The sequence below is a fragment of the Gossypium hirsutum genome, chromosome D09 (genome assembly GCF_007990345.1).
Source record: "Gossypium hirsutum isolate 1008001.06 chromosome D09, Gossypium_hirsutum_v2.1, whole genome shotgun sequence".
In the NCBI taxonomy this organism is placed as follows: domain Eukaryota; kingdom Viridiplantae; phylum Streptophyta; class Magnoliopsida; order Malvales; family Malvaceae; genus Gossypium; species Gossypium hirsutum.
The window spans coordinates 7,531,212-7,544,040 of NC_053445.1; the positions used below are offsets into that span (position 1 = coordinate 7,531,212).

At 32.1% G+C, this 12,829-nt stretch overlaps 1 protein-coding gene across 1 annotated transcript; it reads left to right on the top strand.

The window, feature by feature from the left end:
• Nucleotides 1-5,877: 5,877 nt before the first annotated feature.
• On the top strand, nt 5,878-11,260 carry LOC107892313 (alpha-mannosidase 2). Its single transcript, XM_016817357.2, has 4 exons — nt 5,878-6,639; nt 7,344-7,493; nt 7,669-7,701; nt 8,081-11,260. Exons 1-4 carry the CDS (start codon nt 6,061-6,063, stop codon nt 10,814-10,816), a joined length of 3,498 nt encoding a protein of 1,165 aa, XP_016672846.1. The 5' UTR covers nt 5,878-6,060; the 3' UTR covers nt 10,817-11,260.
• The last annotated feature ends 1,569 nt before the right edge of the window (nt 11,261-12,829 follow it).

Sequence of the window (12,829 nt, forward strand, 5' to 3'; positions counted from 1 at the left end):
AAGAAAACTTGATGTCTTTAGAATGATGATGACTGGGTAAAAATTTGAGTTATAAAATGGCTGGGTTTGTGCTTATAGTTTAATATATATAATTAAGTTTTCTATGCGATTGCGATGTACAGATTGATTATATATTTTATAAAATTATTATTTAAATAATGAGTTATCAAATAAATTTATTGATGAAACAGTATTTAAATAAATTAAAAAATATACTTAAATTTTTAAAAGATAATATATTTGTAATATTATGAATATAATTTATGCTTTACTTATTAGGAAAGAAGTTTAAAGGATAAAATTGTTATAAAATAAAATTTTAAATAATTTATTTTGGTACAAAATAAAGTTTTAAATAATTCAAAAGAATGTATTTAGAAATGTTAAAAAATAAATTTTGAGGGGAAAATAATGACTATTATTAAATTTATTTTATATTAAACATCATTTAATAAATATGGTTATGAAATAAATATTAAGATAAATAAAGATAAAGATAATTAAATAATATTTATTTTTATGATAATAGTATTTATCTCTATGAAAAATATTAAAAATAATTTTAATTTTAATTTTCATATAAATATTATATATGTTTTACTTTGAATTTTGAACTTTAAAACATATTTTTTATGAATAAAAAAAATATTGTTTAAATTAAATTTTCTATGAAATTTTTGACTGTAAACTAAATATAAAAATTAATAAATTTGTATTTAAAATTCAAAACAAATTATTACAATTAAAATTAAAATTGTTTATAGATCCTCGTTTTAAGTATGAAGCAGCTTTAAAACTCATAGTCAACATCTACCCCTTTGATGAGTTTACAGAATACGGAAAATTAGTTATTAGGCTCGCCCCGGTAGATACCTTTAAAAAAAATAGTGTTATAATTTTTTATGAAAGGATTTTAAACTATATTTTTAAGAATAAATAAAAAATATTATTTAAATTAAATTTTCTATAACTTTAAACTAAATATTAAAATTAATAAATTTAAATTCAACTTTTAAAATAAAATATTAAATTAAAATTAAAATATTATTTAAAAGTAATTAACTAAAATTAATGCCCAGAGCCCAGACTACGCAGGGGAATTAACAATAATATTTTAAATAAAAATTTAATTTTATTAAATAATATTTTTTTATCTTTTTTAGTTATAAACTATGAAAAAAATAAATTGATAATAATAGTTTAAGATTGATTATATATATTAAATTAATTTGCAAACGAACATCTTGATCATAATCTCTACATATATTATTAAAATTTAAATTAAGAATACCACTATTAATAATATCATATTTGCTAATTGTTAAAATTAAATTATGGTAATTAAGAAAATCATTTATTTAAAAATGTTTTAAAATTAGGCTCAAATATGGATAAACTTTTTTTAAATACATCATTTAGTTTAAAAAAAAGTGAAAGTGAATTTCTTTTTTAGATATTTGAGCCAAGTTTGAATCTTGGAGTCCGCATTGTTAAGAAAGCTTCACCTAAATATCACCCTAACCGAAACAAGATTTAAACTCAGGCCGTAAAACGAATCATACTAAAAATGAATAAATAAAACAACACTTGCAAGTAGACATGTTGATGAAATCATTTAAATACATCATATAGAATTAAAATGATATTCTACATATTATCCTTAATTTTTCAATATTTCACCTTATTTTAAATAAAGATCAAATTTTTAAACGTAAATTTTTTATAAGATAATATAATATTTAAAATAAAATAAAATTGACTTAATTGAAAATATTCTTTATTAAGTGATCTACTTATCATTTTCCACTTTCTTTTTGTAGAATAATTCTATCATATTGTTTTTATTTTTTATTATCAAACATGTGTAAAAAACTTAAATCATTGAAAATGGATTTCATTTTTTAACGGTTTATCAAACAAGTCCTATATTTTTACAGGAGAAATAAAAATATATTATTTAAATTAAATTATCTATTAAATTTTTTAAACTTTAATCTAAATATTAAAGTTTATAAATTAAGTAATGCAAAAATAGGATAGTTAAATTAATATGCAAATATGATAGGTTTTTTTTTTCTAATATCCAGAATTTATTTATTTTTGACTATTATCTCTTGAATAATAAAATTAAAATGATATATTTTTTAATTGTAATGATAGAAAAATAAAATAAATTGGGATATATAATTTCTTAAAAAAATGAGTTATTTTGTATAATTTTTTTAAAAAGTAAGTATTAAAAACTTCAATTATATAATCAAACTATTAAACTTAAATCTAAAATCAAAATATAATTTAAAATTGTATAGAAATCGGTATTAAATGAGTTTTTTATGGGTATTTTACCAATAAAAGCCCTTTTTTTTCAAAATTTACCGAAATGGGCCAACTATTTAATTATTTACCGGAATGGTCTATTTTCCACGAAATCGCGTCCACGTCAGCGCGATGTCAGGGTACGCGCCAGGAAACTGCGTCCACATCAGCGCGACTTGCTGACGTGGACGGAAATCGCGCCCTAGAGGACGCGATTTGCTGACGTGGCATGAATAGTTTATGTTTTTTTAGCTTGAAAAACTTTGAAAGGCCATAACTTTTGGCTCGGTTGTCCGATTGAGACGCTTTTTTTTATTTTGAATAAATTTTCGAGATCTACGCGCTGACAAACTGCTTAAAGATGAATAGGGACTAATTTGTAAAGTATAATTTGTTAGTTACGAGTATAGGGACTAAAGTGTAATTATTTCAAAATTAGCATGAAATTTTTGTATTTAAGAATATTTGAATGTTATGGAAGGATGAAATTGAATTTGAATTGAAAAATGAAGCTTAGATTTGAAAATATAACTATTTAGGTTTTAGGGACTAAATTGAATAAAAAGGAAAATTTTAGGGAACTTCTCAAAAGTGGAATGAGCTGACTTATACCTATAACAGGATGATATAAGACAATTCTGTAAAAAAAGATCCGGTGTTTACTTCAAATAAATAAGGAAAAAAATGATTTGAATGTTTCAAAATTCAATTTTAAACCGAAAAAATTAAAATTTAGGGGCAAAAAAGGATCTTTTTCGATGAAAACTGTGGCAAACCACCTTCGGCTGTTTGTCAGCGCGTAGATCTCGAAAAGTTATTCGAAATAAAAAAAATTCGTCTCAATCGGACAACCGAGCGAAAAGTTATGGCCTTTCAAAGTTTTCCAAGCTTAAAAACATAAACTGTTCATCCACGTCAGCAAATCGCGTCCTCGTAGGCGCGATTTGTGTCCACGTAAGCAAATCGCGCTGACGTGAACGCGATGTTCTGACACATACCTTGACAACGCGCTGACGTGGACGCGATTTCGCGGAAAATGGCCCATTCCAGTAAATAATCAAAAAATCGGCCCATTTCGGTAAAATTTGAAGAAAAACGGCTTTTATTGGTAAATTGCCCTTTTTTTATTTGAATATTTTATATTTATCTCAGGTAATGTATTTATAATTTTAAATTATCTTCTACCTTTTAAAAAAATAACATAGGTAAATAAATTGTGTGTTTTCTTCCACATGTATTAAGGGCGAAGCTAGAAAATTTTGTAGGAGGGTCGAAATTGAATTGTATTTTTTGCGATAATAAAAATATAAATTTTAAAGGATTAAATAAAAATTTTATTATTTTTAGGGGAGCTATAGTGTAATTTTATCTTTACTAATTTAAAATTTTAAAATTTTTTAAGAGGGTTAGGCCCCTACCAATCCTTAAATTCGCTCCTAACTCGAATGTTTCTTATAAATATGTTCTATTATTATTATTATTATTATTTGAATTCACGTTTGTTTTTTAATTGCCCATCATGTTTATTTCTAAAACGAAAATTATCCCATTTTTTTTAAAATGATCATTTTTATGTGATAAAAATAAAATAAAAAATGGAACATGAAATTATTTCAAAATGACTTATTGAGATAATTTATTATATTTTATTTAAAATAGTATGAATTTATTACATAAAATCAAACACGTGTTACATGTCAATAATATGAATATGTCACGTGTCAAAAAATAAATGTCCACTTAACTAGTTCAGGTTTGTAACTTTTAGTATTGTGTATAAAATATGATTGGATTTGGATAATATATTTGTTTGGTCTGGGTAATGTGTTTGAGTTTAAATAATTAAAAAATTAGTAGAAACCTTATATACGTGCGTGGAAATAACAAATTCAGAATATAAATGTGCGTTTAAAATTACATATAATAAAAAATAAAATGTGTGTTTTGAAACTAATTAATAAATTAAATTGCGAGTAAAACAAAATTTAAACACGTAAATACATTAAGTTAAGAATATTGTTGAGTATGACTCATATTTCAGTCAAATTTGAGAGATAATCTCCTAATTAAACTCAGTTTATTTGTTTCAGTCGAACTCCGATTAATCTAGATTATTTTATTATTATTTGACCTACGAATTTAACCTATAAATATGCTCTTTTACAACCTTAGAAACTCTCATAACACTTTCGGAGAATTTTGTGTTTACATTTTGAGGGTTTTTTATTTTCGAGTTTCAATTTACTCTTTGTTCTTTTTTCAGTATAGTAAAATTATATTTGCCCATGATTTTTTATTCTCTTTGGAGAGGTTTTTTCACGTTAAATTTGTGTGTGTTTAATTTCTCAATTTCTTTTGCTACTTTTACTTGTTTGTTGCTTAATCAGGTCGATCCCCAACAAATACTAAATGGATATAATTGTTTATTATGGTGTTGTCGTCAATTGTGAATTGTTGTCGAGTTGACTTGTGACACCAACTCAATTAACATATATGTAAAGTGTATAATAAAATTAAAATGTATAAAAAATTCAAAATAAAGTTTTGATTGAGTAGTAAATTTAAAGTTCTACACATTGTGTGGGTTCAAATACCATTATAACTTTTTTTTAATTTTTTAAATAAAAAATGCTAAAGTATCATCGAATAATATAACTTATTTTAAATACAAAATAATATTTTATAATTTTTTTAACCGAGTTGGTGTCCGATTAACTCGTGACGCCAACTCATTAAGGGGCTTAAATGATAGTATATATATATACAACTTATGAAAGTAATAAATTGTGCATATTAAAACGTGATTGAAAATACATTTTTTGTTCTAAAAAAATATTTCTCAAATTAACATCACCTTAGTATAGTTAAAAAATTGAGGTTGGATTGTACTAATGCCAATGGACTAGAATTTTAGTCTGGCAAACCGCATAGCTTTAGGTGATTTCTTTTATTTAAACCCACTTAAGTTAACTTAACTCTTGAAAGATGATAATTTTCACAAAAATTCTCTAAGGTACTGAAATATAGTGGGAGCAAACTCAAAAGACTAAGGAGCTAAAAAGAATTGAAAAGCCACGAGAAAGCAATGCACACTAAATATTTGAGTAAATGCTCTTAAATATATTTTTTAACTCGAGAATAAAGTAGAATGGGATCATTACAAGTTATGAGAAATACCTCTATTTTTAATGAACTTTTCTAGATCTAACAGTACAAATCAATCACTTTTGTTTTTTTCAGATTACATTTTTGCCGCTTATGTTTGAAATGTTACGTTTGTTACGAAGTGGTCACTTACCGTTAAGTTCCGTTACTTTCATCCCGGCAATTGGACATCCAAGTTGGCATTTAAGTCCTATTTGGACTGTCGTTAGGGTGGTAGGTGGTAACGAAGTTTAACGGCAGAGTGACCACTTCGTAATATTTCAAACATAAATGATTAAAATATAAGCGACTATTTTTATATATATTATTTATTTAAATTATGATGAAGCAGTTTAGGAGGCTGTAATGCGCCCAAATCAGTCTCGTTTTAGTCCCCACGTTTGTAAAATATGTCCGAAATTTCTACGTTGATGTAAAAGTTTTCACCAAAAAATGAAAAATCAAAAATAGAACCCCATCACATTTAAAAAAAGAACATCAAACAACAATTTAATAAAAAGAAGAAAACAAAACAAATCTCTAAGAAAACGGAGGAAAATAAAGGAGGAAGAAACAAAGGCATAAAAGGGAATCCCAAACATGCCCTTATCCTCCTACCTTGGCAGCAACCGCCGTGGCGGAGGATGGACACAGGCGTTGCTTCCGTCTTCATCATCAGTCACCGTGAAATCACCCCCCAAAGCCCATCAACCTCGAAAGCCACGCAAACGGACGGCTCTCCTCAACTTCCTCTTCACCAACTTCTTCACCATTGCGCTTTCCGTTTCTCTTCTCTTCTTCCTTTTAACCCTTTTCCTCTTCGGAATCCCCAAACCCATTTCCTCACACTTCAAGCCCCGATCGCTGTCCAGAAGGCTCTCCTCCCGGAGGCCTGTCACCCGGAAAAAACTCGGTTCCAATCCCTACCAGAACGGTGCCGCTGTCGACATAACAACTAAACAATTGTATGATAAAATTGAGTTTTTGAACAAGCCTGGAGGGGCTTGGACACAAGGGTGGAAAGTTTCTTATAAAGGAGACGAATGGGATAGTGAAAAGTTGAAGGTTGTTGTGGTGCCCCATTCTCATAATGATCCGGGGTGGAAGTTCACTGTGGAAGAGTATTATGAGAAGCAAACAAGGCATATACTTGATACCATTGTTGAAACTTTATCAAAGGTTATTTTTCTTCCCCTTTTGGGGTTCTTGGCGGTTTAATTCTTGGTGGGTTTCTGTTAATATTAGGTGAAATGGTTGAATAAAGTTGCATTTTGCATTGGGGTTAGGTTTCTGAGCTTGTTACCTTTTTTTGTGGGGGTTGACAGTTTGATATTTAGCGTTTGAAAAAGTTTAAGAATTTGATTGGGAATCGATTGTTAAGCTTGATAGCTTTTTTGTTTGATATTTAGTGCTGAATAGAGATTAAATTTTGATTGGGATTTGGTTTTGGAGCTTGGTTAGTATTTTGTTGATCAATGGCGCTGAATTAAATTGCGTGAATTTTCTTTTTGGCTTTCCTTTGCATAAAAATGGAATTTCATATATTCTTCTGATTCCTTTGGGATATAAATTTGATGGTTTTTTGGAGTAATTACTGAAGTAGATTGTTGGTTTTCGGTTATGGTGTTTCATTTTATAAAGTTAATCTTTGAAATGTGCTGAAATGGTTAAATGTAGTGAGAATTTTGATTGGCATTACAGTTTTTGAGCCTTTTTAATTCCTGTTTTCCAGTTCTACTTCATGGACTAAATGTGTTGCACTAAGGTGGTTTGGTGCACCTGGACTTAATTATTTCTATTAAATTGGGATAGAAACAGGAAACTGTTAACTTATAGGAACAACCTGTTAAATTTTCTAAAAGTTGTTTGAATTGAATTTGCAGGATAGTCGACGGAAGTTCATATGGGAAGAGATGTCTTATTTGGAAAGGTGGTGGAGAGATGCCTCAGATGATAAAAGGGAGTCTTTCACAAATTTGGTGAGGAATGGTCAGTTAGAAATAGTAGGAGGTGGCTGGGTGATGAATGATGAGGTATTCCAGCACACTTGTATAATACTAGCAATTCATGTATGTGGGGGGTAGGGGCTTACAATTTTGTTTTCTTTTCGGTCATTTTAGTCCTGTATTTTGGATTAGGCTTCAATATAGCTGTTTTGCTACATGAGGTTTTGCTTTTGGCTACACTAATTTCTTTTTCTTAATGCAGGCAAATTCACATTACTTTGCTATAATCGAGCAGGTATACCTTAAACCCTGTTTCTTGGTGATTGTAGTTGGATTTATGACTGTATTTTCAGGTCGTCTTGGTATGTTGGCAGCTTGTGATTTTATGTGCATTTCCATTAATTTCGATCCATGATGTCATCTGCAAAAAATATATAATTGTCGTACATTTTTGAATTCTCACTCCAATAGATTCTAGACTTGTCTCAAAAGGAAGGGCTTAGTCTTGCACTTGTGGAATCTAACACTTGTGTAACTCGGTGTATTGTTTCATTGTCTTCTTTGCATTTACACCAATGATTATAAAGGTTTCTATTTTTCATAGTTTCAGTCCTCAAGAACTCTTTAAAGCCTTGTATTTTCTCTTTGATTTATATATATATTTGTATAAGCAGATAACTGAGGGAAATATGTGGCTGAATGACACGATCGGTTTTATTCCAAAGAATTCTTGGGCAATAGATCCCTTTGGTTACTCACCTACCATGGCTTATCTTCTCCGTCGAATGGGCTTCGAGAATATGCTTATTCAACGAACCCATTATGAGCTGAAGAAGGAACTTGCTTGGAATAAAAATTTGGAATACATCTGGCGTCAAAGCTGGGATGCTGACGAAACTACTGACATATTTGTGCACATGATGCCGTTTTATTCATATGATATTCCTCATACTTGTGGACCAGAGCCTGCTGTTTGTTGCCAGTTTGATTTTGCTCGTGTTCATGGCTTTTTTTATGGACGGTGCCCATGGGAATACCATCCTATAGAGATTGACCAGGAAAACGTGAAGGAGAGGGCACTAACGCTACTAGATCAATATAGGAAGAAGTCAACCCTTTACCGGACAAATACACTTCTTGTACCTCTTGGAGATGATTTCCGCTATGTCAGCATTGATGAAGCCGAAGTGCAGTTTAGAAATTATCAAATGATATTTGATTACATCAACTCTAATCCCAGCTTAAATGCTGAAGCAAAATTCGGTACTTTGGATGACTATTTCCAGACCCTTAAGGACGAGGCTGACAGAATAAATTATTCCCTTCCTAGAGAAATTGGCTCGGGTCAGGTTGTAGGTTTTCCTTCATTATCAGGTGACTTCTTTACTTATGCCGATAGGGAGCAGGATTATTGGAGTGGCTATTACGTATCAAGACCTTTCTTCAAAGCTGTTGATCGAGTACTAGAGCAAACACTTCATGCATCAGAAATGTTGATGGCATTTTTATTTGGTTATTGCCAGAGAATACAATGCGGAAAGCTGCCAACAGGGTATGCTTATAAGTTGACAGCTGCGAGGAGGAATTTAGCTCTTTTCCAGCATCATGATGGGGTGACTGGAACTGCCGAGAATCATGTTGTTCTCGATTACGGAACACGGATGCACACTTCTTTACAGGACCTGCAGATTTTCATGTCTAAAGCAATTGAAGTATTGCTTGGACTTCGCCAAGAGAAGTCAGATCAGAACCCTGCCCAGTTTGATCCTGTACAGGTGAGATCTAAATACGATGCTCTGCCAGTGCATAGAGCAATCAGTGCTCGGGAAGGAACCGTACAATCAGTTGTACTCTTTAATCCACTGGAGCAAGCAAGAGAAGAGGTTGTGATGCTAGTTGTTAATAGACCCGAAGTTACTATTTTGGACTCGAACTGGACATGTGTTGAAAGCCAGGTTTCTCCTGAACTGCAGCACGACAAAAACAAGATTTTTACGGGCAGGCATCGAGTTCACTGGAAAGCTTCTGTTCCTGCCATGGGTTTGCAGACATATTATATTGCCAATGGCTTTGTCGGATGTGAAAAAGCTAAACCGGCAAAACTCAAGCTCTTCTCAAATTTGAGTTCAATACAGTGCCCTACACTGTATGATTGCTCAGAAGTAGAAGGAGATGTGGTTGAAATTGAGAATCAGCATCAAACTCTCACCTTTGGTGTCAAGCATGGTTTGTTACAAAAGGTAATCCAGAAAAATGGTCTGCAAAATACCGTGGCTGAAGAGATAAGCCTTTACTCAAGTACCGGAGGTGCATACTTATTTGTTCCCCATGGTGAAGCTGTGCCTATAAGTCAATCTGGTGGGCATCTGGTTATCTCTGAGGGTCCCTTGATGCAGGAGGTGTACTCTTATCCGAAGACTGCATGGGAGAATACTCCGATCTCCCATAGTACTCGTATTTATAATGGAGGAAATACGATCCAGGAGTTTCTGATTGAGAAGGAATATCATGTTGAGCTTCTCGGCAACAGTTTTATTGACAAAGAATTAATTGTTAGATATAAGACAGATATTGACAACAAAAGAATTTTCTACACCGACTTGAATGGCTTTCAGATGAGTCGGAGAGAAACATATCATAAGATTCCGTTGCAGGGGAATTACTACCCCATGCCTTCTCTCGCTTTCATGCAGGGGTCCAATGGCCATAGGTTTTCTGTCCATTCTCGGCAGTCACTGGGTGCAGCAAGCTGTAAACAGGGGTGGCTAGAGATTATGCTTGACCGTCGTTTGGCAAAAGACGATGGTCGTGGTCTTGGACAAGGTGTGGTGGACAATCGTGTTATGAATGTTGTTTTCCATATCTTGATCGAATCCAACATTTCTTCGACTTCAAATCCCGTTTCTGACCCACAGCCTCTGAATCCATCTCTTCTCTCGCATTGTGTTGGTGCTCACTTGAATCATCCCTTACACACATTCATTGCCAAGAAGCCACAAGACATTAATGTGCAGACACACTGGGGGCCCTTTTCTCCATTAACTACTCCCTTACCTTGTGATCTTCATATCGTGAGTTTTAAAGTCCCCCGACCAGCCAAATATTCTCAGCTGCAGGTCGGAGATCCTAGGTTTGTTTTAATGTTGCATAGGCGGAACTGGGATCCTTCTTACTGCCGGAAGGCCAGATCTGAGTGCACTAGCGTGGCTGATGAACCTGTAAATCTATTCAACATGTTCAATGGTCTTGCGGTACTGAATGCAAGGCCAACTTCCTTGAATCTTCTACATGAGGATATGGAGATGCTAGGGTACACCGAGCAGATTGGCGAGGTCTCACAAGAAGGCCGTGTAATTATTCCACCCATGGAAATACAAACATACAAGTTAGAATTGCGGGCACACCAGTAAATGCCAGGGGCTGATTTAAACTGTGTGCTGCTATCTCATGTGATATCTGACCAAGTCAAGAACCTCGAAGACGGTTCGTAAAGTAAAAGACTTGTCTGAGGTGTGTAACTTAGGAAGAGTAGTGGAAATGCTAAGAGATTAGCGTCATCAAATTCCCATAGAAAGATACCAGGATAGTTTTCGGTTTTTGTACAATTAGTATATTATAACTTCAACACTGAGAAATCTATGTTTACTATATTCTTCCTAGAAACTGAGGTTTGTGGTCTATATTATTTGACCATAATCAACTCTAAATTTTGCTTGTATAATCTTCTGTTGTGAAGATTGATTCTCAAAACAGTGAGTTTAGCTCCAAATGCATATGAAAGTTGCAGAGAAAGGGCTTTTTTCAAGCGTAGTATTTTGAGAATGATATTAAATGCAGGCTGTTAATTCATTTTCCCTTTGTTTCTTGTCATCCAATCACCTTATTTTTTCCTTTTGACAAAATTGCTATAAATCATTATCATGCATGCTTGGCTCCAACTTTGAAATGAATATGGAATTCCTTGATTCCATTGATAGAATATGCTATTTTGATTTATTGTTCAAGAACCGTTTTTCCATGTGAGCAAATCCATATTTCAATATTTGGAAAATTTAGAGTTAAACTTGTCCGAGAGTATATCCAATCAGAACAGAACTCTTCAATATTTGGAAACAAAATAGGTTTGAGTAGAAAAAAGAAGAAAATATTTAAAATATGGGTTGGCCTAACTATTGTTTTGCAAGTTTGTAATATCTTAGTTCTCTTTAATCTGATAACAAAAAGAAATGATATCTTTTAATATTATATATTAAGTAATACATATGAGTATCTTGATTTGGTGGTGCAGTGAGCCAACCTATAGCTTCCTTTATAATGTAATATAGAGTAAATTGGATGAAATTTTTAACTCCAATATACTCTTTACACTATCATACATGGACTAGTTTATACATTTTTTAATACTTTTACTGGAAAAGTTTCATTCCAATTGAGTTTTCCCGTAAAAGATTGATTCAAGGCTTTTCATTATTGATAAGTGTGCAGCAGATAATTTAGTAATCATAAATGTGGCATGTAGCTTTGAACAATCATGAAGACTTCTACATATTACGTATGCGACACGTCGTTGATTGTGAGCAATCGTAGAATATCTGATCCTATTCAAGGCCTCCGATTTGTGGACACAGTAGCTCGTGAATCCTTGAAATCCAGACCGCAGGACATATCAAACACCACATTGTGCCTCAAGAGTTCCTCTTCAACTGGTAAGGAGTTGTTGTAGATTTTCCGTACGAGTTTCCAAAGGAAAACTTGAATGTAGAGGCTCAAACTGTTTGTGAGCCATTTTTGGAGCCAACAACGGATTTAAGCGACTGATGAGAGAAAATTTGTTATATTAGTATTATCTGACTGATGAGAAAACTTGAATGTAGAGGCTCAAACGTATTATTAGTATTATCTGACTGATGAGAGAAAATTTGTTATATATTTTGGGCCTTAATTTACTCACATATGAGTTATTTTTAAGTGATTTTTAGTTAGTCATTAGGTCCATATGGTTGGAAGATCTGTAGGTTAATTGCACCTAATTGAACTGCACTTCAAAATAGATTTAAGCGACAATTCGGTTAATATAAAATTTAAAGGGAAAGTAGGTTGAAAAGGCTCCTTCTCTAGAGATTTAGTAAGAAATTACCCAAGAATAGTTAGGGTAAAAAAAAAAAACCCAATTAAAGATCACATTACACTTTGTACGAGATTGATAAATTGTTAAACTAATAGGAGGCGTTGGGGAAGATGCGGCACTCCTAGGACTGTCTCTCCAACTTCCTCCATCTCCTTCTCATCAACAATAATATTTATTGGTAATTTTGAATTCGATTTAAAATTATAGAGATAATACTATGATATAAATATTTTAAAAATATGTTAAGTTGTTAGGGGCGCACAACATGGGCGACGCGAAATGTTCAGACCGGTCA

Bases quoted from the DNA above. Each gene is read 5' to 3' on its own strand.
- LOC107892313 (XM_016817357.2), top strand. From the start codon at position 6,061: ATGCCCTTATCCTCCTACCTTGGCAGCAACCGCCGTGGCGGAGGATGG. The intron at 6,640-7,343 runs GTTATTTTTCTT...TTGAATTTGCAG, and splicing joins TTGTTGAAACTTTATCAAAG to GATAGTCGACGGAAGTTCAT. The intron at 7,494-7,668 runs GTATTCCAGCAC...TTCTTAATGCAG, and splicing joins GCTGGGTGATGAATGATGAG to GCAAATTCACATTACTTTGC.